General features: G+C 37.8%; 1 protein-coding gene across 6 annotated transcripts in view; it reads right to left on the bottom strand.

The window, feature by feature from the left end:
• Nucleotides 1-27,401, bottom strand: part of LOC131432509 (uncharacterized) — a 547,181-nt gene that overhangs the window by 230,185 nt on the left and 289,595 nt on the right. The window contains exon 2 of one of the 6 annotated variants that reach the window (XM_058598833.1): nt 11,146-11,466. The exons of the other annotated variants lie outside the window; for them this stretch is intronic. Within the exon in view, the coding sequence (XP_058454816.1) occupies nt 11,146-11,229 (84 nt within the window). The 5' untranslated portion in view covers nt 11,230-11,466. The remainder of the gene's footprint in view (nt 1-11,145; nt 11,467-27,401) is intronic. 6 annotated transcript variants of the gene reach the window in all.

Here is a 27,401-nt window from a genome sequence, read left to right on the forward strand (position 1 = left end):
GCGGTACTTCCAGAACTGGCATTCAGAGACCAGCATAACCTTAAAAAGGTTCGTTTGGCGGTGAATTAATATGACGAATAAATTGCAACAGTTTCGAAACCAACTTTGAAGATTTTTCGATATCGTCATCTTCTAAGACGGTTTGAACCCTGTAATTCCATAATCAGAAGTCGGAATCCTATTTCTGATACTTTCGGAATCTGAAATCGCAATTCGATGTAGCCAGTGTCATTGAAGTAGTCAGTGAAATTACCGAAGGAATCGTATACCATCTCATTTGATTCGAAATTTTTTGAAAATCAGCATAGCATTATGTAATGAAAACCGCGAAAATGTTATAGCAGAGACGGGACTCGAACCCGTAGCTAACTCCTAACCGGGGAAATTGTTTTTTTTTTTAAACTACCCTGCATATGGAAACACATAAAGAGAAAGTCCAATTGACCAGACGAAATCAAGCATGCTTCGCTATACTTGGTCACCACGGCGTTCACTTTACTACGGAAACAGATTCAAGAGAAACACGCACATCGATCACGAGTCTATTTGCCACCGACATTATTACTTTGCCGCCGGCACTGATTCGAGATTTTGTTTTTGTCTAATTTTGCTATCTACGGGGGTACACGACAGTTTCATATATCTGGAACACAATATGTTGGAGATGATCAAACCTTCAATTGACTTTCAACGATTTGTGCTATAGACTTTGTTAAGACGTAGAGCCGTCTTGAACTAGTCATAATTTTTCTGTCATAATTTTAAACGCTTATAACTCAGTCGTTTGTTGATGAATTTCTATAATTTAACTACCAATCGATTCTAGAAGTGACGAGTCACAGAGGTGCCATCGCATAAAGGTGCGAAGACGAAGGGGTGCAAAGGCACAGAGGTGCTAAAGCAACCCAGTGCTGATCTACCAGGTACCAGAATTTGTACGCTGCGTAGGATCAAAAGAGACGGCATATATCGCGAGGTGCTACACTGCAAGCATCGCATTTGATCGCCACCAAGAGCAAAAGCACTGTACCTGGGGTCAGGTACAGCAAGTGCAGTGGTGTTCACAACGACGGCAGAAATCGTTGGAAGAGCTTCACGTCGTTCTTCACGATAAAGGAACAGAGACATCAGCTACAAGGTAGATTTAATTTAATTTATTTTTTATTTCTTATATCTGAAATTTTACTAAACATAAGTTTTTATTTTGGTATTATTAATTTACAAAAAAAATTTAATGTAATGGATGATCTCATGGAAGATCATCCGAATCCGATTCCGGATACTAGTAAAAGTTTAAATACTCCGAGGGCTAAACATTATCCACAGGGTACCACTGGGCCATGGATAGTCTATCTTCGAAAAAAAGAAAAGATTTTAAACTTGATGCAAATTACAAAGGATTTGACATCACATTTCTCTGAAGTTAAAGAAATCTGTAAGGTTAATAGAGATAAAATTCGAGTTGTAGTTAACGACTTGAAACAGGCAAACGATATTGTAACCTGTAAATTATTTGCTATTGAATATCGAGTTTACATTCCATCGAAGGAGGTAGAAATTGACGGTGTTGTGACTGAAGCAAGTCTGACAGCAGATGATTTACTTAAAAATGGAGTTGGCCGTTTTAAAAACTCCATGCTTGAGGGAGTTAAGATACTCGAGTGCAAACAATTGTACTCAGCATCTATTGTCGATGGAAAAAAGTCTTATCGTCCCTCAGATTCGTTTCGCGTAACATTTGCCGGATCTGCATTGCCTAGCCATGTCTATATCGATAAAATTCGTCTTCCTGTTCGGCTTTTCGTACCGCATGTTATGAATTGCACGAACTGTAAAAAATTCGGACATACAGCTACTTACTGTAGTAATAAGTCCAAATGTATCAAATGTCAAGGGCCTCATAAGGATAATCTTTGCGATAAAGATGTTGAAAAATGTGTTTATTGTGGGGAAAGCCCTCATGATGATCTTTCAGTGTGCGCTGCATTTAAGCTGCGTAAAGACAAAATGAAGCTTTCTTTAAAAGCACGGTCTAAGCGCACATATGCAGAAATGCTCAAAACGGTCATACATGTCTCCCCTTTGGAAACCGAAAACGGTTTTTCAAATCTTGCGGAGCCAGAGGAATCTGACTCTGACGGAAATAGTGAAGATACCTCGTTTGTCACTCCTCAAGGGTCTGTTAAGAGGAGATTAACAAACCACAAAATACCAAAAAAGACACCTAAAATTATACCTTCAAAAAAAGATCCCCGTGTTAAAGCTAAAAAGCCAAATTTAAAACCAAAAACTGTGCCTCCTGGTTTGTCAAATTCACAAACCAATCCAGGAACTAGCTCAAGAAAAGACAATAATCCAGTGGGCTCCATTTCACATTCACCAACAGGATTACTGAAATTTTCGGAAATTGTAGAATGGATTTTCGCTGCATTCAATATTTCTGAACCTCTAAAGACCATCATAACAGCATTCCTTCCAATAGCTAGAACTTTTTTGAAACAGTTATCAGCTCAATGGCCAGCTCTTACAGGTTTTGTATCATTTGATGGATAATTTATCATCCGCCGCAAATGATTCAATCACTGTCCTGCAGTGGAATTGTCGAAGCATCATGCCAAAACTTGATTCATTTAAAGTTTTGTTGCATAGTCAAAAATGTGATGTATTTGCTTTGTGCGAAACATGGCTTACATCAAACATAGCCTTAAATTTTAATGACTTTAACATTATACGTCTCGACAGAGACTCCCCGTATGGTGGAGTGCTTTTAGGAATTAAGAAATGTTATTCCTTTTATAGATTAAACATTCCTTCGACTTCTAGTATAGAAGTTGTTGCTTGTCAAATAAACATTAAAGGAAAGGACATTTGCATTGCTTCGGTATATATTCCTCCAAGAGCTCAAGTTGGACAACGACAGCTTAATGAAATTGTCGAAGCCCTTCCTGCTCCACGTTTGATTTTAGGAGATTTCAATTCGCACGGAATGATGTGGGGTTCCGTTTACAATGATAGCAGATCATCTCTAATATATAATATTTGCGACAATTTTAGCATGACGGTACTAAATATGGGTAGCATGACACGGATCCCAAGACCTCCTGCACGTCCAAGTGCATTAGATTTATCTCTTTGTTCGACTTCAATTCGACTAGATTGCACCTGGAAAGTATTTCCTGATTTACATGGTAGCGATCATTTACCAATCATCATCTCAATTAGCAGTAACAAAGGCATTGCTAATTCAGTTAATATTCCATATGATTTGACAAAAAATATTGACTGGATTAAATACCAAAGTAATATTTCAAGTATCTTAACTTCAATGGAAGAGCTTCCCCCACTTGAAGAATATGACTTCCTCGTTTGTTCGATTCTGGAGGCCGCAGAACAAGCCCAAACCAAACGATTTCTTGGTCCATCGTCTAACAGAAGACCTCCAAATCCTTGGTGGGACAAAGAGTGCTCAGATGCTAGACACGCGAAACAAAATGCTTTCAAGACGTTTTTAAAACGAGGAGGAGGAACTCCTCAGAATTTTGAAAAATTCTTGGTTTTAGAAACCAAGTACAAGAACATACTTCGGGTTAAGAAATGCAGCTATTGGAGACATTTTGTGGAAGGTTTGTCAAGAGAAACCTCAATGAGCACTCTTTGGAATACGGCCAGACGAATGAGGAATCGTAACGTAGGAAATGAGAGTGAGGAGTACTCGAATCGATGGATATTTGATTTTGCGAGGAAAGTTTGTCCAGATTCCGTTCCTACGCATAGCATTGTTAGGGAGTCTTCTTCAAATAATGATTCCATTGATAGCCCCTTTTCAATGATGGAATTTTCCATAGCACTCATGTCTTGTAACAATAACGCTCCTGGATTGGACAGAATTAAATTCAACTTGGTGAAGAATCTGCCCGACCTCGCAAAAAGACGTTTGTTGGAATTGTTCAACAAGTTTCTTGAGCAAAATATTGTTCCACCTGACTGGAGACAAGTGAAAGTTATCGCCATTCAAAAGCCGGGGAAACCAGCTTCCAATCACAACTCATATAGACCCATTGCGATGTTGTCCTGCATCAGAAAATTGTTCGAAAAAATTATTCTACGACGTCTCGACACTTGGGTCGAGACGAACGGTTTGTTGTCAGATACTCAGTTTGGCTTCCGTAGAAATAAAGGGACGAATGATTGCCTTGCATTACTTTCGTCTGACATCCAAATTGCCTTCGCTCAAAAGCAACAAATGGCATCTGTATTTTTAGACATTAAAGGAGCATTTGATTCAGTTTCCATTGATGTTCTTTCAGACAAGCTCCACCAACATGGACTCCCAGCGGTTATAAATAATTATTTGCACAACCTTTTGTCAGAGAAACGCATGCATTTTTCACATGGCGATTTGGCAACAATCAGAATTAGCTACATGGGTCTCCCGCAAGGCTCATGCCTCAGTCCGCTCCTCTATAATTTTTACGTGAATGACATTGACAGCTGTCTAGTAACCCCATGTACACTAAGACAATTGGCAGATGATGGCGTGGTTTCAGTTACTGGATCCAAAGCTATTGATCTGCAAAAACCATTGCAAGATACCTTAGATAAATTGTCCGTTTGGGCTGTTCATCTTGGTATCGAATTCTCTGCGGAGAAAACAGAGCTGGTCGTCTTTTCAAAAAAGCATGATCCCGCGCAACTTCAGCTTCATATGATGGGAAGAATAATCGAACAGGTTTTGACTTTCAAATACCTCGGGGTGTGGTTTGATTCCAAATGCACGTGGGGAGGACACATTAGGTATCTGATAACGAAATGCCAACAAAGAGTAAATTTTCTTCGAACAATAACAGGGTCTTGGTGGGGTGCTCATCCGCAAGATCTAATAAAATTGTATCAGACAACGATACTTTCAGTGATGGAATATGGATGCGTTTGTTTTCGTTCCGCTGCAAATTCTCATATTATCAAACTTGAGCGAATTCAGTACCGTTGTTTGCGAATTGCTTTAGGCTGCATGCATTCGACACATACAATGAGTCTTGAAGTTCTGGCGGGAGTTCTTCCATTAAAAGATCGATTTTGGGAGCTTTCATCACGCCTGCTAATAAGATGTGATGTGCTGAATCCCATGGTAATTAATAATTTCGAACGACTAGTCGAGCTTCGATCTCAAACAAAATTCATGACAGTATATTTTAACCATATGTCACAGGAAATCAACCCTTCAAGATATATTCCTATCCGTGTCAGCCTCCTAAATGTACCTGACTCAACTTTATTTTTCGACACATCCATGCAGCGCGAAGTGCGTGGAATCCCGGACCACCTACGCTCTATGGAAATCCCAAAAATATTTTCAAGTAAGTTCAGGCATATTAACTCTGAGAAAATGTTTTACACGGACGGATCGCGAATGGAAGAAGCGACAGGGTTTGGTATGTTCAACAATAATGTTTCGGCCTCATTCAAGCTTCAAGAACCTGCATCTGTTTATATAGCAGAGTTAGCAGCAGTTCATTATAGCTTGAATGTAATCGTCACATTATCTCCAAACCATTATTTCCTCTTCACAGATAGTCTGAGTGCAATTGAAGCCATTCGCTCAAACGCTGCTGGCAAAAATGAACCGTTTTTCTTGGGTAAAATAAAACAGTGTCTGAACGACATATTGAATAATAATTATCTAATCACAATACTTTGGGTTCCGGCTCATTGCTCCATTCCAGGCAATGAAAGAGCCGATATTTTAGCCAAACGTGGTGCTATTGAGGGTGAAATTTATGAGAGACCGATTGCTTTCAACGAATTCTATAGCGCGTCTCGCCAAAGAACACTTGCCAGCTGGCAAGCTTCTTGGGATAAAGATGATCTGGGTCGGTGGATGCACTCAATTATTCCTAAAATATCGACAAAGGCATGGTTCAGGGGACTGGATGTGAGTAGAGATTTCATTCGTGTGATGTCCAGACTCATGTCCAATCACTACACGTTAGATGCACATCTCCTTCGAATTGGACTTTCCGAGACTAATCATTGTGCTTGCGGCGAAGGTTACCGCGATATTGACCATGTTGTTTGGACATGCGTGGAGTTTCGTGATGTCAGATCTCAACTAATAAATTCCTTGCGTACCCAAGGTAGACTATCCAATGTCCCAGTTCGCGACATTCTTGCTTGTCGTGACCTTCCATACATGAAACTTCTTTATCATTTCATTAAATCCATTGGAGTTCCAATTTAAATTTTATTTTATGTTAAACTGTTTTCTCTTCCATGAGTTCAACCAATAGCCAACTATAGGATATTGAATATAAGTGGTGAACTGATACAAACAATCCTGAAATAGTTATAAGATCATGTACAAAATAAATGTATTTTATTTAATGTAATTTAAAATAGCAACTCGCTTGATAAAAACAGTGTTTAGATTAACTAATGAGTACCAACATACTAATATGATATTCGAAATGTATTAGGTTTAAACTACTATGTATTGTGGATGCCACGGCGAAGAAAAACTTATGTATATTGCCTATGAAATAAACGTATTTATGAAAAAAAAAAAAAACCAATCGATTCGAAAACATTTAACTTAAACTTATGCGGTAATGTCATTTAAGTATTTCAATTGCATACCATTGAAAAATTGGATTGAGTTGACCTATGCTTTCACGAGCCAATGACAGTCGCAGTGAATGATGTCAAACTCTCGTCCGATTGGCGCAGTATGAACTATAGCACAAAAGGGAATCTATAAATATATGCCCGAATACATTTCTGCTTTAGTTTACCCATGGCTTATCTTGATTCTCCGATAACTAGCAGGCCAACTTAGAACTATCGGCGATAGATTTTTCGAACTTAATTTGCAGCGCTTGTATCTCGGTGATTTGTTGATGGATTTTTCTCATTTAACTTGATTTGAAAAAGTTTAAAATTGTTTTAATTTGTCAACGGGTAGTGTTCATACAGAAATCTCCATTTACATACGAACAATGCGGTGGCGCGATTCAGTAAAAATGTGTTTTTGATGATATTCATTGGTACTTGTTTTTCATTAAATGTTCCTAAACACAATGAGCTATCTCTCAGCATAATTCCTTAAGCCCTATTATTGAACTAAACAATAATCGTGTAACCTAATTGCATAGTTAGAAATTGATCTAGAATCTTATAGAAAAGATCCAAACTAAGGATCTTATAGAAGGGATCCAGACTAAGTGTAACAAAAACAATACAATGCAATGCAAATCGATACTTCATCGATTTGAACAAGCTGTTGTCCCACCAGGAAACGCTTCAAAAGATTCGGAGCCTAGTACAAATAAGTTGCACAGACTCACATATATAAAATTGTCAGATGCAATAAAATGTACTATTGTGATGTGATGTGAAGTGAAGCCACCATCAGTTCAAGGACTTGCCAGTGGATGCGGGTAGACTTACAGACAGATGCAATAAAATGTACTATTAGAGATAAACTCAAGATAAGCTGATTTGCGATTTTACATGTATCATTTGAATCCTCACTAAACTCGGCTCACCGCCAGTTTCAGTTAAATTATCATTTACATCAAAACAACAAGTGTCTTATCATAAAATATATAAAGTCTTCTCTAATCGCTGTTTATGAAATGAATAAGTTTGTACGTCCTCTGTCTTGAAAATTATTCTGATATAAAATCGTTTCTTTTGTCCAGATTTATATCTTGAGGTTGTTCGTATCCAAAATTGGTCTTTTAAGTAACTTTGAAATCATCATAATTGATATTTTCAAAAATTTTGAAATGAAAAATTAGAGTAAGTTTATAATTTGTCGCAGTTTAGTGCATCCACCATCATCTATATTTTTGTATTTATTATGGATACCTTAGGATTATTTCATTTTTAATGTAATCGTGCTCGGTCGTGTCTTGCACACAACCTTTTAATTTTTTTTGTTCTTATTCAACATTCAAACAATAGTTTTCTCAAGAACATCCTTGTAATGTTTATAAAAACATGAGTTATATGAGATAGGCGTCATAACACCACTAGGCGGATTAACAGATTTCTCTCTTCTCGAGAGCTCAATACCGCACCATAGATCGCAACTCAGGGAAGTTAGGTGGATTCGCTTTTTTCGGCCTTTTTTGGATTCCACGTATGTTTTATTTTCTTTTTTTATTCACAGTGTCAATAGGATTGTAGTAGTAACCAAGAAAAGATTCTGTACGCTAAGATTTGGCTGCAAGGTCCGTTCAAACAGAAAGGCAGAATTCCATAAAATGAGGGTTTCGCTAGAAGTATGCTTTTTTCAATTCTAATTCTGAATGCCACAGAAAGATGGGCTGAGCCAATATCTGCTTAAGTAATCAGTTCAATACAACTGTTACTTTGATCTGTTATAACCAGATCAAATGTAGAAACCCTTCTACATTTGATCTGGTTATAACAGATCAAAGTCACAGTTGTATTGAACGGATTACTTAAGCAGATATTGGCTCAGCCCATCTTTCTGTGGCATTCAGAATTGGAATTGAAAAAAACACAAAATAGAAGCACGTTGGTCTATTGGGAAATGTTACTGAAACATATTAAGTAGAGTATTGACTGTTCAGTAATTTTACATTCCAATTTTTTTGCCCGCAATTCCACTGACCATGCTTTGCATTCATTTCGAAAAATTTAGAACGATATTCTGTAAGTTTTTGCAAATCGCCTTTAAAGAAATTAATTTGTTATTTATTTATTAACTCAATGTAAAAAAATGTAATTCAATAACTTTCAGCAGGAAAAATGAAACTATATCTTTAAACATCTAGGAAATCAACTTGTAGAAAAATGTAGAATTGTACGAGATTTAGGCGTAATCTTAGACTCCAAGCTCACTTTTGTGGAACACTACAATACCATAATCAATAAAGCTAATAGCATGCTGGGCTTTATTAAACGCTTCAGTCATAACTTGCATGACCCATACACAATTAAATTATTATATAGTACATATGTCAGACCTATTTTGGAATATTGCAGCCTAGTATGGAATCCATACAATATTATTCACGAAGAACGCATCGAATCTGTTCAAAAACAATTTCTTTTATATGCACTTCGTAAATTAAACTGGACAGCATTTCCTTTACCACCATATGAAGCACGCTGCATGCTCATCAATATTAAAACACTTGAAGAACGCCGCGACCTTGCAATGCTTTATTTTATCAGCGACATTATTTCCCAACTCATTCAATCACCTTCTTTATTATCGCAATTAAATTTATATACTCCTAGCCGTCAATTACGAACCAGGAAATTATTTTTAGAAAGTAACACTAGAACAAATTATGCAAAATATAGCCCAATCAATCGAATAATGCACCACTACAATCAATATTGCGAACATCTTGACCTTGGTATGCCCAAACCTGAAATGAAATTCCAGCTTAGTCGAAAAAATAATACGTAGTATCTAAGTAATTGTAAACATTGTAAACCATTCATATGTAGTCTACATTTGCTTGACGTAACAAATAAATAAATATTTTTTCTTTTTTTCTTTCTTTACTTCGAAAAAATGACTGCAAAACTCTGAAAAAAAATGAATTCGACCAATCAGAAGGTACTACTGACATTTTCATAAGTTCTATTAATGGATCAAAACGACCGCAAATAACTGTATTCTGTTTCACCCCAAATCTTTTTCTTCCATAAATTGACAGAAAAGAAAAATTATACTGATCGGTGTTTGCACCAATTAAGATAAACCAAGACAATTCTAAGATACGCATACAATTCCACAAATTAAAAAATAGTATCCACAAATTAACAGCAAGTTTCAGAGAAATGATTGAAAGCACTCGTTAGTTGTTACTTCCAAAAATTCCATTTATTGTCATGGATTCGATTACTTATATAGCCTATTCTCTCTCCCAGCCTAGCTAATTAATTCTTACAGTTAGGATCTCTGAGAATCCGGGAGAACGAGTTAGAACGCGCAATGTAAATCGCAATGTTTAACCAATGGGACTCGTTGTTTCGTGTCGGCCATTGTATATTTTGTGGGTAAGAGAGGAAATAAGCTTATTGACGAGCGTGAGCGAGTGTGATACGGAGAGGAGAGGGCGATAGCATGTTGGGTTATTCTCGTGAGTGTTGGTTTGAATTAGTGTGTGTTCCTGAGTTACTGTTATTCTAGGTCGTGTTGACTGGTATCAATTGTGGTCGATGGTAGGACAGGAGGGTCGTGTAGAAGAGGGAAGTGACACAGGCTGTTTTGTTTTTGTGTTCTGTTTTCAATGACATAACAATTTGAAACTTGATGCTTCCTTGTTTCTGTAGTCGAATTTTACGACCACGGCGTTTTTCGCTGGGTCACCGGAAAGTGCAAGTGCTGACATTTTAGTTGGCTTCATGTAGGTAATGTTTTTGTTTTATGTAGATTTCTAGGTTTTCGTGGAAGGGTGCTTTATGGGTTTTTGTTAAGTGCGTGTGGTCTGGGATGTGTGAGGAGATTTAGTCTTAAATATTCATATTTCATGGTCTGGGATGTGTGAGGAGATTTAGTTTTAAAGGCTCATATTACATTTCCACGGTCCCATGAAACGTGCTACCTCGTTTTACCCTAATTTTCCATCAAACTTAATTTTAAGAAAAAAGGAAAAATCATAATAATGACTTGGAAAGCAGAAAATTTGTTTGTTATTATAGATTGAACAAGTTGTTTAGTAATATAAAAATTGTTTAATTTAATCATAGTTGATCTACAAAGTTGTCATCAAATTTATTCGAAACGTCACAAACGCAGAATCTACAGGAATCTATAATACACACACACATGACGACACATACAATCTTAAAGATACTTCGAATCCAGTGGCGACAAATCACAAGGACGGCAATAATTCACACATGACCACAAAACACTCGGAAACTCGGAAACGCCACATTACAGGTCAGTGCTCCGCAGCACAAACCGGATTGACGGTAACTTCGGGACGATGGTCACAGATTACAAACGTTTATGGAGCTTTTAGCGGGGTGGTGGGGCGAACGGGAATTAGCTTAAGCTGGTTGTATTTGGACGAGTGGAAAACAGATAAAACAAGCTGACGGGAGGAAGTAAAGTAAGGGAGGGGGGAAGGTTTAGAAATTGCAACTTCTTACTACCTTGCCGTCGAAGTCGCCGGTGCCCCCGGAACCCTCCCGGATGGTCGCCGGAAGGAGAAACTTTATCTTTCGTCCAACTTCCATCGCGCGCCCGGTTTATGTGTCGGTATGTTGCGATTGTTGTTTCTCGTGGGGGTTTCCTGTTGCGGAAACTTTCGATTTGATTAGATTAGGAATCTTTCCGACAGTACCCTCAGAGCAGCACACACTCGCCTACGAGTTTATTAGAGAGATAGTAGCGTACGGTGGAGGTGAGCAGAGGAAGCAGAGGTGGTAGTAGCAGTAGCAGTAGCAGTAGTGGCACTAGGGCTCGAGCTTCACCTACGAGTAGAGAAAGAATTGATGAGAAAAAGTACAGTGTTATGAACAACGAACGCCACACGGCAATCCGTTTCGGTGCGACGGAAAATGGAAGAACTCGGAGAATGGGAAATGAAGTTGACATTGACTGTTGCGAGAAAGAAGGTGAGAAAAACAGGGGGGAACACGGAAAAATACGAGGGTTGAATAAGAAAAAACTTCGTTAATTACATTAGTGCGATGAACATTTTATTCGACTCTTTACGGGCAAGGTTATTTGCAAGGGAATGTCAATACCGTAGGGTTGTGCACTTGTATTGGTTCTATGCTAAACAATTTTCCTTTGGAGGTGATACATGAGTAAGAGTAAAAAGGTAAATTCCGGATAAGTGTTTCTATTAGGAATGAAATATTAAAGGAATACATAACCGGTGCATATCGAACGAACTAAAGGTGAAGGTTGGAAATGAGAAAAGTAGTAGAGAACAGAAATACACTCAAATTTGATACCGAATATTCAGTCTACTGAACGACGATCAATTATTTCGATATAAACTAATCGTTTGATTAGAGTTGAGTTGCTTACTAAAACAACTTGCTTATTCAGTTGGTCGACGTTAATCTGTAGAGTAAAAGTATGGTGATGGTTACTTTTTCTTCAGAGCACAGGATCATAAAAGAAGGACGGTTTATGTAAATTAGGCTTTTTTCTAGCAACAAATGCGATATCGCCATTTTGAAATTAGTTTATTTTTGTTCCGAAATACCTAACCTCAAACAGTTTGAGTGCGATTCAGACGATCAGATAACTTTCTTCAACATAAACGGGATTTCACCGTCCATCGATATTAGTTTAATGTTTTATACAAATCAAAACGTGCTTTTAATCAAAACCAGAGGTCACCAGACGGAACATATTTTTTCATTAAATTAACCTAATATACTACAAATCTATTTCGTCCCCCTTAAAGTAATCTCCCCCGGCCCCAATACACTTGTGCCAACGTTTCTTCCTATGCTCAAAACAGTTGTACAATTTCTGGATTAGCCTTCAATGCGCGTAGCGACTCAAGTTTGATGCATTCAATTCACTCAAAACGGTTTCTTCGGAGCGCTCGTTTGAGTTTGATGTATAGCCAGAAGTCACATGGAGCTAAATCAGGCGAATACGATGGTTGCGGAGCGATGTTGGTTGAATTTTTGGCGAAAAAATCATGAAGAATCAAGGCAGTATGCGACGGTGCATTATCGTGGTGAAAAAACCAAGAGTTGTCGGCCAAACTGATCTTTCAAAATAGTTACTGATCTTGATCCGATATTCCAATGATCCCAGTATCGTTGATTGTCGATTCTCGAGCACCAATTTCTCCATTTTATTGACGTGTTCATCATCAGTTCATGTTGATGGCCGTCCTGGACGTGGTTCGTCGTCAACGCGTTCTCGACCCTCTTTGAACAATTACTCGCGACATACAATTATCACCGAAAGCCTTTTGCAACATTCCGAACGTTTCGGCACCAGAAATTTGATGGAGCTTCTTTGTTGAATAATAATTTTAACGTACATTAAACACTAATGAATATTTTGACGTGACACTTGGTACAGATGTCACTGGCAGTCATTCCAATCTAGAAAAAAAAATTTGACGAATAAGGTTTCTCCGCGATATATAATCCAAAAGTCTTACAACATTTTACCCGCAGCAGCGGCTTAGTATTTGTGCGAATATGGACGGAAAACTGAAGATGATTCCAGAGACCAATTGAGTTCTTGAGAAATACGAGTCTTTTAAACAGTGACCTTAAATTAAAGCCGTACAGAACACATTGGTTCTTCTTAAGAATTGAAATATATATATATATATATATATATATATATATATATATATATATATATATATATATATATATATATATATATATATATATATATATATATATATATATATATATATATATATATATATATATATATATATATATATATATAACGGAATGGTGAGACGTGACAGAGGATCATTTAAGCAAGCAGAAATATTTTAGTGACTTAACTTTTTTACCTACCAGAGGGGCCGGGCTCAGGCATCTGATCAATGCGAATCACCCGAGTCTCTGGTATGTCGAAAAGTTGTGATACAGGTCTCTTACCATTTACTATCCGAACCAGCAATCATATTATGATATATGATATTTGCCGCCCATTTAGATTAGAGGAAAATCAAAAAAGTTTTTTACGAAAATTGCTTAAGTATTGAGTCAATCTGCACTGTGGACAGTTCTGATGTGGAGCCATTTTCAATATCAACATTTAGTTTTTGGTCGAATTATGATCAATGGCCCAACAGTAGCTTTCAAACGAGCATAAGTTTGTTAAAATCGGTTCAGCCATCTCTGAGAAAATTGAGCGCGTTCAAATATCTTCGGAAAGTGCACACACACACACAGACATTTTCCGATCTCGTCGAACTGAGTCGAATGGTATATAACACTATGGGTCTCCGAGGCTCCGTTCGAAAGTCGATTTTTCCAGCAATTCTAATACCTTTCTATAGAGAAAGGCAAAAAAAAGGCACATGAAATAAATTCTGAAAAATGAAATGATTTTATTCAATTTTTTGTTAAAGACGTTTTTGAAAAATTTAAAAAAATTGAAAATCAGAAGAACCACCCCAGGGGACGGGTATGGCATGATGGGTTAGTCGATGCCTTTCACGCAGCCCACCTGGGTTCGATCCCCAACCGCGCACATAGGGTCAGAAAGCTTTTCTGACTCGAAGAGGTGAATGATCTTTAGGTTAAAACCTCTTTAATCGAAAAAAAACGAAGAAGAACCACCCTAACTCCACCAATATGGCAGTTAAAGGGTTAAAATTTTGGGAAAATCATCTCCAATATAAACCCTTTCAAACATCGTATATCAGTTTTTATATGAAAACCCGGCGAGACCCTTTGTTGATTTTGACAGATATTTAACACATTCGTTTAACACTTATCATCTAGTTGTTTCTAAAAAGAAAGTTAAATCTAGATGAAACTTAGGAATTGTGTATGGGGCCCTAAAACCATTTATTGACACTCGGCCCACCGGGTTTATTTTTTCACAGTGCATAGCCTTTCTTTGTGAGAAAGGCAAAACTCTGGAAACTTACTGAAATATTCAATCCTATGTTCTCGTTATAGATCTCGGCAATGTGTACGTAATTTCACTATTATTTATGGTATCCCTATTTTCAAAATAAACAACCATATCATATTAAAGAATCTACGATTCTCTCATTTTCAGTGATTTCACGGCTCTTAATCGTTTTTCATATTTTATGCTATATACAGGGTCCGGCACTCGAAGTGTAACCAATTAAAAAGGCCATAAATTCAGTTTGGAAAATTACTTTTACTTAATTCAAAGTACAAAATGTGTAAAAATAATACAAAATTCAGAATCAATTCACTTTTGCTCGATACGATCACCTTTTGCCTTGACTATGGCCTTGAGACGGTCAAAAAACGAATCGCAAGCTGCCCGAATGTGACTTGCAGGTGTATTTTGGCCCACTCGCGGACAATAACTTTTTTCAGCGCCTCGAGACTGGTGTATCTTTTAGTTCGGACTTTGCTCTCCAAAATGGCCCAAAGAGAATCATCCATTGGATTCGCATCTGGTGAATTCGACAGCCATTGTGTGGACGTGATGAAGTTCGGAACGTTGTTTTTCAGCCATTCTTGGTTAACTCGAGCTTTGTGAGACGGTGCCGAGTCCTGCTGAAACGTCCATGGTCTGCCACCGAAATGTTTGTCTGCCCACGGCTTCAAAGCAACCTCCAGAATACATTCCCGATAATATGTCGCATTTACCTTGACGCCAGGCTCGAAGGTCTGAAGTTGGTTACACTTCGAGTGTCGGACCCTGTAACGTCGCTTTGAGATGAAAATATTATGATCACACCCGGTACATTGTTCCAGAACGTTTCAAGATCTTCCTATATCAATCCGATATTCGAAGAAACTCGTCATATTTAAATAACTTCGTCCGTACTTCAGATGAAACGTTGGATTATATAAGTTTTAAGCCTTCCCAATCACATCAAAAAGCTTCTATTCAGCCAACAACGCCCATTGAGCTAACACAAATAACGGTTTCCAATTAAACAAGCCATAAACCAAGTTACTACGAATGAGCTGCCTAAGATGTATGTGTGTACGTGTGTATCTCCCACACAGTTAAAGGCAAAACCCTAAATTTCCCTTTCTATATTGTGTAATTTAAACCGCTTTTCCTATTTTGTGTAATTTAAATCGCTTTTCTTTGCATTCGAATCACATCGCAAAAATCAATTTGAAGAAGAAAATACCGCTCCGTCGAAAACGTACATATGATTGTCACACATCGAAACGTGCTCAACATCACATTACTCGGTTCGATGGGACCGCGCGTGTGGAAAACGGGTCGACAGTCCCATCATAGGCGCGATATGACACAAAACCACCCATCGCTGGAGGCAACTTCGGTTCTGGCCAGCCAGCTTACACGAATTAGGCGAAGCTTTCTATTCAACGATTTCGGTCTCTGATGTTTGACTGGGAACAGGGAAAAGGAACCGTCCCAGGAAAACAACAACACCAGCAGCGTTTTCCTTTGTACGTAGCCTGACCCGAGGATGGTAACATTTTCAATCGAACTTCAGGCGAAAAAATTTGCTCGTTTTCGTTTTTAGCAACACGTAAAAGTGATTGAACCGGAAACTTCTCCAGCCCTTGCTCAATGATGGGCGTTGTTGAACCACCAATCCTTGGGCTTGGGCTTCGAAAACCCACGTGGGAGGGTGAAGAAAAATCAAAGCACTTGGACTGACTATTTTCCTTCTGCCCGGAAGATAGGACGATGGCCGTGAACAACATTGTCCGGCCTGCTTAGATGTTTTTCCATTTGATTGGACTGGATGACCTTCGGGTGCTTTGTTTGGCACTGAACTCATCGTGAAGATTAAACTGAAAATAAGGGAAATGACGAAAGCATTCCGGGCACTTTCATGTTTCAGCAGTAGTTTACAAAGAGCGGACCTCGTTCCGAAATGGTCATTGTACTGTTCTGCGAAAGAAGGCCTCGCGGTAGGGTCAAATGTTGTGATAGGAATCACATTCCAGTAGCTTACGCTAGGTTTGAATGGGCTGTAGGGAAATAGTTGTATCAGAGAAATGGAACCCAATTCCGTGTCTCCAAGCAACCAAAGATAGCCATAAAGCATATGCTATAGTCCGAACGAAAGAAAGAAAACAGAGGATGTCATGCCATGACCATCGAAATCCGAAAGACTTTCGGTCAACAGTTTTTTCCTCTAATCACAGTACGGGGAAATGTCCTTAGCAAATTTTAAATTGCTCTCACATGTACATTTGTTAGGAAATTTACAACTTGGCAAGGAATCTGCAGTTTTGGATCCCAAAGCGAACCTCTGTTCTTTTCGCCAAAACAAAGACGATTTACTCGGAGTGACTTAAGAAGTGCATACTGTTAACCCGAATAAAAAGTGAAAGCAACTAATAATGTTTCAATTAGGTATAACTAATTTTGTTATTGTTGCTAGTTTCTAGTTTCCTAGTTCTAGAGAAGTTTTAGAAGTTTTTGGTGAATTCTGTGAAATAGGAAGAAAAACTCAAATATTGTGTGATTTTCAAAAAAAATCGGAACTGATACTACCGGGTATATGCGGAGAAGACATGCAAGTTTTCCTCATTTTCAAAAAAAGTCATATGATCTTCGAAATCGACCCATAGCTCAATTTTCATTTCGAATGAGCGTAAAATGATCGATATCAGTTATTCCATATCCGAGAAAATTGAGCGGTAATGAGTTTTGAAGTTCACGTCACTCGCCGGAACCGGAAGCGAATGGCGTTTGAACTTCAAACCTGTTTAGTGAACACATAAGGTTTGCATTGGAAAAAAGGACTTCTTTCGGATGGTGATAAAAAAAAAGCTAAACAAATCTTTTGCCATTAAACCTCGAGCGACTATTTTCTATTCTGAGATTAGAAACATAAAGCTTGCTGGAAAGAGATATCTAAACTTTAATTTATGCAGGTTTTATGGATTTTCTAAAACCTCTTGCAAATGACGTACACAAAGAAGGTGAAGAGTTCCATAACATTATTACTTATAAATCAAGGTAAAATGTATTTCAATAAGAGGTAGAGATTTTCATAAACAGTCTTATGATTTTCTTAACGTAACATAATATAATTATTCGCTTTATGTATTTCATCCAGTGCGATAAAGCTTCATTTCAATCGAACATTATTAGATGAAAATGAAATTTATGGCCATTGACTGTCAGCATATCCCTTCTCATTCATTCTGCTTTTGTTGTCGAAGCTACCAGAATTCATCGTCAATTGAATAACCGTACCTAGTACCACTTGAATTTTTGCTTGCTCAGTTTGTAGTGACAAGTAGTTTACCTGTTTCATTGTAGAGGCTGGGGTCCACTAGGAGATTGATAGTACCTATTAGCTCTCTCCGGACAGTACCAGCCTAGATGCCGTGTGGAATCCGGCGGAAAAAAATGAACCAAGAATAGATCCACTGGGTTCCTGCTTCCATGTTGTAAAATGCGACAATTGCAGGAGTTTCTTTTTCCTTTTCAACGTTTCACTTCTGATTACTCTATTTTACTAAATTATCTCTTCATTCAACCTATCGATTTCCATTTAGCTTCGGAGAAAAGTTTCATTTGGAATGTTTTCTTCTTCCATGTTATTGATTGTCTTTCAGGATTATAAATTGAATGATAAAAACCTGTTTTAATCCACCTAGTGGTGTAATGATGCCTTTCTCATATCAATCATACTTTCATATATAATACTGCGATTCTTGAAAGAATAACCGAAATCGTTTTGTTTGACCGTCTACTGATGAAAACTATCAATTGGAAAAGATTTGAGGTCGATTTAGATTTTTTTTAAAGGTTTTTCCCCATTTTCAGTGATGGTATACAATTTTTAACCCACTTAACCCTATATTTCCGGATCCGGAAGTCGGATCCGCATGAAATTCAGGAATTACGCATGAAACACAGGACCTTTCATTTGAATCTAAGTTCGTGACAATCGGTCGCGCCATCTATGAGAAAAGTTAGAATACATGTTTTCTTTTTTTGCACATTTTACCCCATAACTCCCGAAGCGGAAGTCGGATCTAAATAATATTCTGGAATTTTTTATGGGACCTCAAGACCTTTCATTTGAACCTAAGTTTGTAAAAATAGGTTCAGTCATCTCTGAGAAAAGTTAGTGCACTTATTTTCACATTTTTTTGCACATTTTACCCCATAATTCCGGAACCGGAAGTCGGATCCAAATAATATTCTGGAATTTTGTATGGGACCACAGGACCTTTCATTTGAATCTAAGTTTGTGAAAATCTGGAATATTCTGGAATTTTTTATGGGACCTCAAGACCTTTCATTTGAACCTAAGTTTGTAAAAATAGGTTCAGCCATCTCTGAGAAAAGTTAGTGCACTTATTTTCACAATTTTTTGCACATTTTACCCCATAATTCCGGAACCGGAAGTCGGATCCAAATAATATTCTGGAATTGTCCATGGGACCTCAAGACCTTTCATTTGAACTTAAGTTTGTAAAAATAGGTTCAGTCATCTCTGAGAAAAGTTAGTGCACTTATTTTCACAATTTTTTGCACATTTTACCCCATAATTCCGGAACCGGAAGTCGGATCCAAATAATATTCTGGAATTTTCCATGGGACCTCAAGACCTTTCATTTGAACCTAAGTTTGTAAAAATAGGTTCAGTCATCTCTGAGAAAAGTTAGTGCACTTATTTTCACATTTTTTTGCACATTTTACCCCATAATTCCGGAACCGGAAGTCGGATCCAAATAATATTCAGGAATTTTGTATGGGACCACAGGACCTTTCATTTGAATCTAAGTTTGTGAAAATCTGGAATATTCTGGAATTTTTTATGGGACCTCAAGACCTTTCATTTGAACCTAAGTTTGTGAAAATTGGTTCAGCCATCTCTGAGAAAAGTTAGTGCACTTATTTTCACAATTTTTTGCACATTTTACCCCATAATTCCGGAACCGGAAGTCGGATCCAAATAATATTCAGGAATTTTGTATGGGACCACAGGACCTTTCATTTGAATCTAAGTTTGTGAAAATTGGTTCAACCATCTCCGAGAAAAGTTAGTGCAAAAAAATGTTACATACACACATACGCACATACACACACAGACATTTTGCGTACTCGACGAACTGAGTCGAATGGTATATGTCACTCGGCCCTCCGGGCCTCGGTTCAAAAGTCGGTTTTCACAGTGATTGCATAACCTTTCTATATGAGAAAGGCAAAAACAGCTATTGCGCAAATTCGTTGATATTACATAGTTAATAACAGAGCTAACATATATCGGTATATTGAATGCATATAAAAGAAATACACTGAAGTCTTTTTTCATGCGAGTTTAGGTACCGCATAGTAAACCGCTTAACTCTGAAACTTCGCATAAAAAAAAACCGCAGAAAGGAAACCGCATAACTCTGAAAATTCGCATAAAAAACCGCATAATTCTTTTTTTTTTTTTTTGTTTTAATTATAGAGGCTTTAACATCTTAGGTCATTCGCCTCTTCGGACCAGAAAATCTTTCTGACCCTATGTGCGGGGTTGGGAATCGAACCCAGGCGGGCTGCGTGAAAGGCATCGACTATCCCATCACGCTATACCCGTCCCCCGCATAATTCTGAAAATTCGCCTAAAAAAAGTTGCATAAAAAACGGATAAAAAAGACCTTAGTGTACTTGATATTAATATTTCAAACAATAAATTTATATTTTTCTCGGTAGCCGGCTGCCCAGATCAACCAATATAATCAATTAATAATTTAAATAAATAATTAAAATAATGAATCGAAAATAATAAAGAATCAAGACGCGTGAAAAATCTGTTGACCTCTATTCGGTGATTTAAAATGATTTTATAACAACTGTTTAGAATATGAATCAAGACTTCTCGGGACTTCAGTATAGGATATTGTTGAAACGTTCACTCGGGGAGCCAGTGAGTTTAGTGGTGCATCCGAGCAGCTTGAAACCGGAACATACTGAATCGCGCGCGAATAATACCAATACTGAATTTTTTACTAACAAATATCCTTCTCCCGTGACACTTGTGGAGTGCGCAGTAGTATATACGGCCTCTAGTAACAACAAGTATTGGACTAACATCCCTTCCCATTCCTTAGACGATCTACGTTCGGGCCTGGCCGGCGCCGGTACTGATCATTGAATTCTGGGATTCCCAGAAGATGTACATTGAAAGATGATTTACCAGTCCCAGGTAGGATCATCTAGCAACTCCTTGTACAATTTCAGCTAATCCCGATCAGTAACGGAGTAGCAACCAGGGGTGGTCGCTCAAGCTCAAGCTCAAGTAGTTTACCTGTTTCATTGTCTTCCTTGTATTCACTGTGGGTAGTGAGCAAGTGCGAATGAATAAGCATAAACATCAACTCGATAACATAGAACTCTCTCCGACCATTTGGGTTTTCAATTATCAGCAGCAAGTTAAAATAGACAATTTCAACTGTTTTGAAATATATTGCGATGTGTTTCGAAATATTCAAAATAAAAACCGAAAGTGGGAACATTTATTTTTTGTTTATTTTGTAATTGATATTTCAGTTATCATGACTGGTTTATCTTTCATCCATTATCTTGAACCAATTCGAATGTTTACATAAACCTCACTTGAAGGCCGCTCTCTTATTGAATTGTAAAAGATACTTTTGTTACTTCAAGAGATAAACTGACAGTGGTTAAGCTGAGCTTCGGTAGAAAGAGAAACGAATGAAGGACGGAGTGATGCCCATTCGGTATGACAGCGAAGTTTGTGTGCTAGAATGTGAAGTTTACTGCAATAGAGTGATCGTCAGTGTGTGCACACAATCGATTTTCATTGAAATGAATTTACAGCACTGATTTCATCAATAGTCTCTAATGTGAAAATGTCATAATTTCATTTACAAAAATGCGAACGAAGGATGGTCTAATCCAAACTTTCCGATTACTTCAAGACAGCTTAAACAAATAATCGAAATAATTTCAGTTTAACTTGTATACCCTTGTCAAGTGAACCACAGTTGATTCATGAAATATATAAAAGAAACAAGTTCTGAGTTAAATTTTACTTTATCTATAAAATGGTTATATAAAACGTGACTAATGAAATTCATTTAAACATTCTTATTTTATAAGATTATCTTATGAATATTTAGAGTAAAAGCCTTGAAGAATTTCCCCTCTATGTCGTAAGACTAACTTATGGGATTAAATTTCCATTTGTCTATTGTTATTTATTTTTTGTTTAATTCGTTCTTTTGACTTTCGAAGTTCACTTTGCTTAAGTGTATGCTAAATTTATACCAGACAGTCCAGACATCTATTAATACACGAAAATCGAAATCGAAATCGAATATCAATATAATTATGGAATTGCTTTCAACTCTAAAATTCTGCCATCATCTGGTTTACATATGGCATATTCGAACGATTATGTTGCCAAAAATGAACCGTGCTAAAATTGGTCCGGGGCAAAATATCATGCTCTACACAGTCTTTTGGGTACTCAGAAACAAATGTATGTAACAGTATAAAAAATCGTGTTTTACGTTGCTCTTAAGCATTTCTTTGCCAGATAGCGCTCAAAACTTCTACTGCTGGAATAGGGGGAAAAGTCGCTTACACAAAAATTTCGATATCTCCGTTAAAAATGGACGGATTTTAACAATCTTTGGCTTGTTGGATAGATATTACCGTGCGAAATCTAAGTCTGAAAATATATTCTGTTTTTAAGGTCAATTGTGACAGATACTGTCAAAAAACATTTTGACATAAAACTTCGTATAACTCAAAAAGTAAACATCCGATCTCAAAACCATTCAATAGCCTTCTGGGTGACAGGGAGACCTTTCATTTGCGTCTAGTTTGATCAAAATCGGTTCAGCCATCTCTGAGATCTCGACCTCTTAGTTGACAACACACATATAGACACACACACACACACACACACACACACACACACACACACACACACACACACACACACACACACACACACACACACACACACACACACACACACACACACACACACACACACACACACACACACAAACACACGGACATTTGCTCAAATCATCGAGTTGAATCGATTGGTATACGACATTCGGGCCTCGGAAAAATTTTCTAAAGTTTGAGCGAATTCTACACCTATTTTCATATATATATATATATAAAAAGGTTAAACGGTTTATTATATCCGTAGTTGATTCAAGCAGTTAGTCTAAACTAGGCCTTCAAAATCTCGTAGTTGATATGATTCTTGAGATCAATTTTGTCATCAAGAATAACTCCAAGCTCACGAACGATTCGCGTTTAAGAACATTTTTTTGCGAAAAATTGAAAATGATGTGACGGAGATGCTTAATACCATCTTGTTGAAGTAACACCATTCCGCGAATGTTCACTTTTTGATCACTATTTCCGGTACTTCTGGAATAGGGAATTTGGAACCAGTACAGCCGAAGTCGGTTCGTTTATTAAGTAACTAATATAGCCTACAAATCGAATCAGTTTTAAGCCAAATCCAGAATATTTTACTCTTTTTTGCATCGTCGCTCTAAATGACGGTGTGAATTCAATAGTAACCTGTTCTACTACGAGAATGTTTTTATTTTATGAGTGACAATATTTGACACATACTCACACACAGACACACTCATTAGCTCGATGAACTGCGTCGAATGATATGGAACACTTAGCCTAGGCCAATTTTCACTAGTCAATTTTTCAAGTGATTGCATAAACTTTCTATATGAGAAAGGCAATAAGTGTACTTTTATAGAAAAGCATCGTTATCATGATCTTTTAATAACACTAACAAGTAGGTACAAATTGAATAAAAGAATTAAAAAATTACATTTTGTTCACCTGAAAAAAAAATATCAATTTCAATGTGGCAACCCTGCACGCCATACGAAATTGAACAAAGCACGCTGCGAATGGAGCAAAGCCGAACGTACCGTCGCGTACTAGTTTTGCATCGTCGTTTTGAATGACGATTTGAATGTTTTGACACTAATCGCCCTATAACGCCCGGAACCGGAAGTCGGATTAGGATGAAATTGCACAGTATATTTAAAGACAATGAGAGCCTTAATTTGTATCATGAATCTTAAAACCGGCTCAACCTTTGCTGAGAAATCGAAGTGAGTTCCGTTTTTTGAGATTTTCTTCACTACTATCGGTGCTTTCGGAAGCGGAAACCGGGGACTAGTAGACTCAAAGTAGTTTATATATTCACTAACTAACAAGATCTGACAATTAGTTGAATTTAGTAATAAGTTTTATAAAAATGTGTACCTCGTTTCGCCATCTCTTATGGAAAAATACTCATGAAATCGAAAATTTTCACTAATAACGCTGTAATACCGAAGGCGGAAGTCAGATTTGGATCAACTGTTCGGGGACTTTTTAAAGAATTTTAAAACCTTTTATTTGCTTCTTAGTTCGTGAAAATTGGTTGAGAAATTTCCGAAAAAATTAAGTGCGAATTTTTTAATAAATTTGCACATACTTCCTTGTAATTCAGGAACCGGAAGTCGGATCAAAATGAAATTCAAGAAAATTGTATGAGGTCATAAGACCTTTCATTAAAATTTAAGTTTGTGAAAATCGGTTACGCCATCTCTGAGAAACGTGTGTGACTATTTTTCCCTTTTTTTGTTTTTTTTTACCCTGTAATTCCGGGACCGGAAGTCGGAGCCAAATGATATTCAGGAGCTTTGTATGGAACCTTAAGACCTTTCATTTGAATCTAAGTTTGTGAAAATCGGTTGGGCCATATCTGAGAAAATTAAGTGACATTATTTGTCACATACACACATATATACACACACAAACATTTTGTGATCTCGACGAACTGAGTCGAATGGTATATGACACTCTGCCCTCCGGGCCTCGGTTGTAAAGTCGGTTTTCAGAGCGATTGCATAGCCTTTCTATGTGAGAAAGGCAAAAATGTACATGAACTAACTGAATTGAATCTAGATCGCACAATATGACAAAACCAAACACTATTAAAGATTGTTCCAGAATCACTATTAAAGACTGTTCCAGAAAATATGGACACAACCAAAAACCGCTGCCATTTCGCAATGGTTCAGAATCTGTCAATTTTTATGGCTGCGTCCTGTTGTTTTCACTCTTCTCTAACCACTTGTGCAGTTGTTTATTCGTTTTCATTAGTTTGTTTCGAAATGCGTGGACTTCCAGCAGAACAACGTCGAAAAATTGGGTACAAATGGTGTACAGAACTGGTCTTACAAGCCAGCTGTCGTCTGTTCGTGCCCCGACCTGGAAGGATTTTTAGTGTCAGTAGGATCCATAGTACTAGCCATGCAATGATTCTGTACACTAAAGAATCGGCTGCGAAGTCTGTTGAAACAGAAAGGCCAAATTCCACCACAGGAATGTAATGCCCAGACTTTGCTTTGCTTTGGTGTACAGAACGCGGACTGTCACTGAGAAAGGTAGCAAAAATGGAAGGAGTAAGTGAAAAAGCCGTACGAAATGCAATTAGGAAGTTCGGTGAGGATAACACCTTTGAGGATAAACCGAAAACGGGTCGAAAAAAGAAGGTCCTGCTAACCCTAGATTGGATAAACGTATACTGAAGGCGTTCGAGCAAAAGAAGGAGGTTTCAGTTCGGGATGTGGCCAAAAAAGTGGGCACTTCGAAGTTAAATGTTATTCGTGCTAAAGAACGTTTGAATCTTCGAACCTATAAGAAGCAGAAACAACCAAAACGTAGTCCGAAACAAAAAGCATCGATTAGGCCGAGGGTTCAAAAGCTGTACAATACGATTCTTGCTGGAAATTTGAACTGCATAATCATAAACGACGAAACCTACGTGAAACTCGATTACAAATCCTTGCCAGGACCACAATATTTTACGGTGCGAGAAGGGCAAGTGTTAAACCAGTCCGAGACATCGATTGAAGTCGAAAAATTTGGTAAGAAAGCTATGGTCTGGCAAGCAATTTGTAGCTGCGGTAAGATTTCGACACCCTTCATCACCACTGCTTCAATGAACAGCGAAATATACATCAAGGAATGTTTACAAAAACGACTTCTACCCATGATTCGAAGCCACAAGGATCCTGTTGTCTTCTGGCAGATCTTGCTTCTTGCCACTACTCGAAATCAATGGTGGAATGGTATACTACCAAAAATGTCACTATCGTCCCAAAAGACATGATACCACCAAATTGCCCACAACTTCGACCAATTGAAGAATTTTGGGCATTAACGAAGGCACATCTTAGGAAACATGTCTCGGCAGCCGAAACCATTCAACAGTTCGAAAAAGATTGGAAGAAAGTGTCAAAACTTGTCGCCAAGAAGTCTGTACGGAATTTAATGAGGAACGTTCGCAAGAAGGTTCGCCAGCTAGTCTAAAATGGCTAAGTAGCGAATGTTGAGGATAATATTCTGTTGTTGTAGTCTAATTTTATCAGTATATTGAATAAAATTTGAATATCTAACACTTGTGAGTTATTTACAGCGAAATCAAGACTTAAGACTAAAGTACTTCCTTTATTGCAATGGTTTTATACCGAGTTTCAAAGTAATGCTAATAAACACTTCAGTGTACTTAATGTTGATAGCAAACAAAAGCGGAAAAGCCTAGAAACCTAATTACAAATGATAAATTTCAAAACAAAAGCTTGAAGTCATGTATTTAACCTTGCCCTTTCCAGACAGTCATGTTGATTAACGTTATACCATACTTAATGTAATAATTGTCATCATGTCACTCGCTCCATTACCAACTCATACCCATACAAATCATTGTGGATCAAAATTTCCGTTGACTAATGCTGGCAATTTCCCATTGCTTCATTTACGCCTAATAGCGTGCGAAAAACATCCGATGTTCTTGGGCCGTGAAAAAATAAAATCATTGTACCTACTTTCAGCTTTCCAAGCACTCAGCTTCTGAGCCGGGGAGCTTTATTTTCTAACAGCTCGCTTCAATCCATCATGCCGCTTAAAGCCGATTTTGCATTCGGTTCTTATTTTCGCGAGCCGGGGCAAATTTGATGCTTCTCGTGTTCGAAATGAATTCCCACGAGGACTCTTCAAGTAGGCGATGGTATAAAAATATAACATACGGACGCTAGAGAAGAGGTTTCCTGGCAACAACTGTCACACCAACGCGATCGAAGTGCTCTGACTTCCACTCACACACACACAGTCGTTGGATCCTACTATTATTTTCATTTTGCAAAGCTGGTTTGGCAGCAGTGGAAGAATAACAATTCGTACCGTTGGTACATGTACGCACATAAAAGATTCCACCTTGCTGTTTTTCCAGCGTTTAAGCATCCGTACGGGCCAGTTTGCGAAAAACGACGACATTGTCTTGTCATAACGATGGCTTCGTCATGTCGCGATGTTCCCTCCTGGAAGCGAGGTCAGGTGTATAGTCGTGTTTCAGCAAAGGGGTGCTCTTTTTGGAAGAGAGATTAATTTTGCTGCTGTTTGTTGAGTGGATTAAGTCTACAGTGTGGCGGGTCTGTTACGGAAATCCTGATCGATATTGAGAAGCGCGTTTATTCAAAATACCAAGTCACGTGCTTTGGAAGAATCAAGAGTCATCTAACTTCTTCGCTGTCTAACTATCTAACCCACATCAGTCAATTATCCAATTTGTGTCCGATATACAAAAAAAAAGTAACATCACCATCAACGATCATCCCTACACGACAGACCGGATACTGAAACCACAATGAATACCTTCGTCAACCCACGCGCGCACGGTGCCGCCATCATCATCATCATTATTCATCGCATTCGGTGAACGAAGGTGGCCAAC

Source organism: Malaya genurostris, chromosome 2 (genome assembly GCF_030247185.1).
Source record: "Malaya genurostris strain Urasoe2022 chromosome 2, Malgen_1.1, whole genome shotgun sequence".
NCBI classification, from domain to species: Eukaryota; Metazoa; Arthropoda; class Insecta; order Diptera; family Culicidae; genus Malaya; species Malaya genurostris.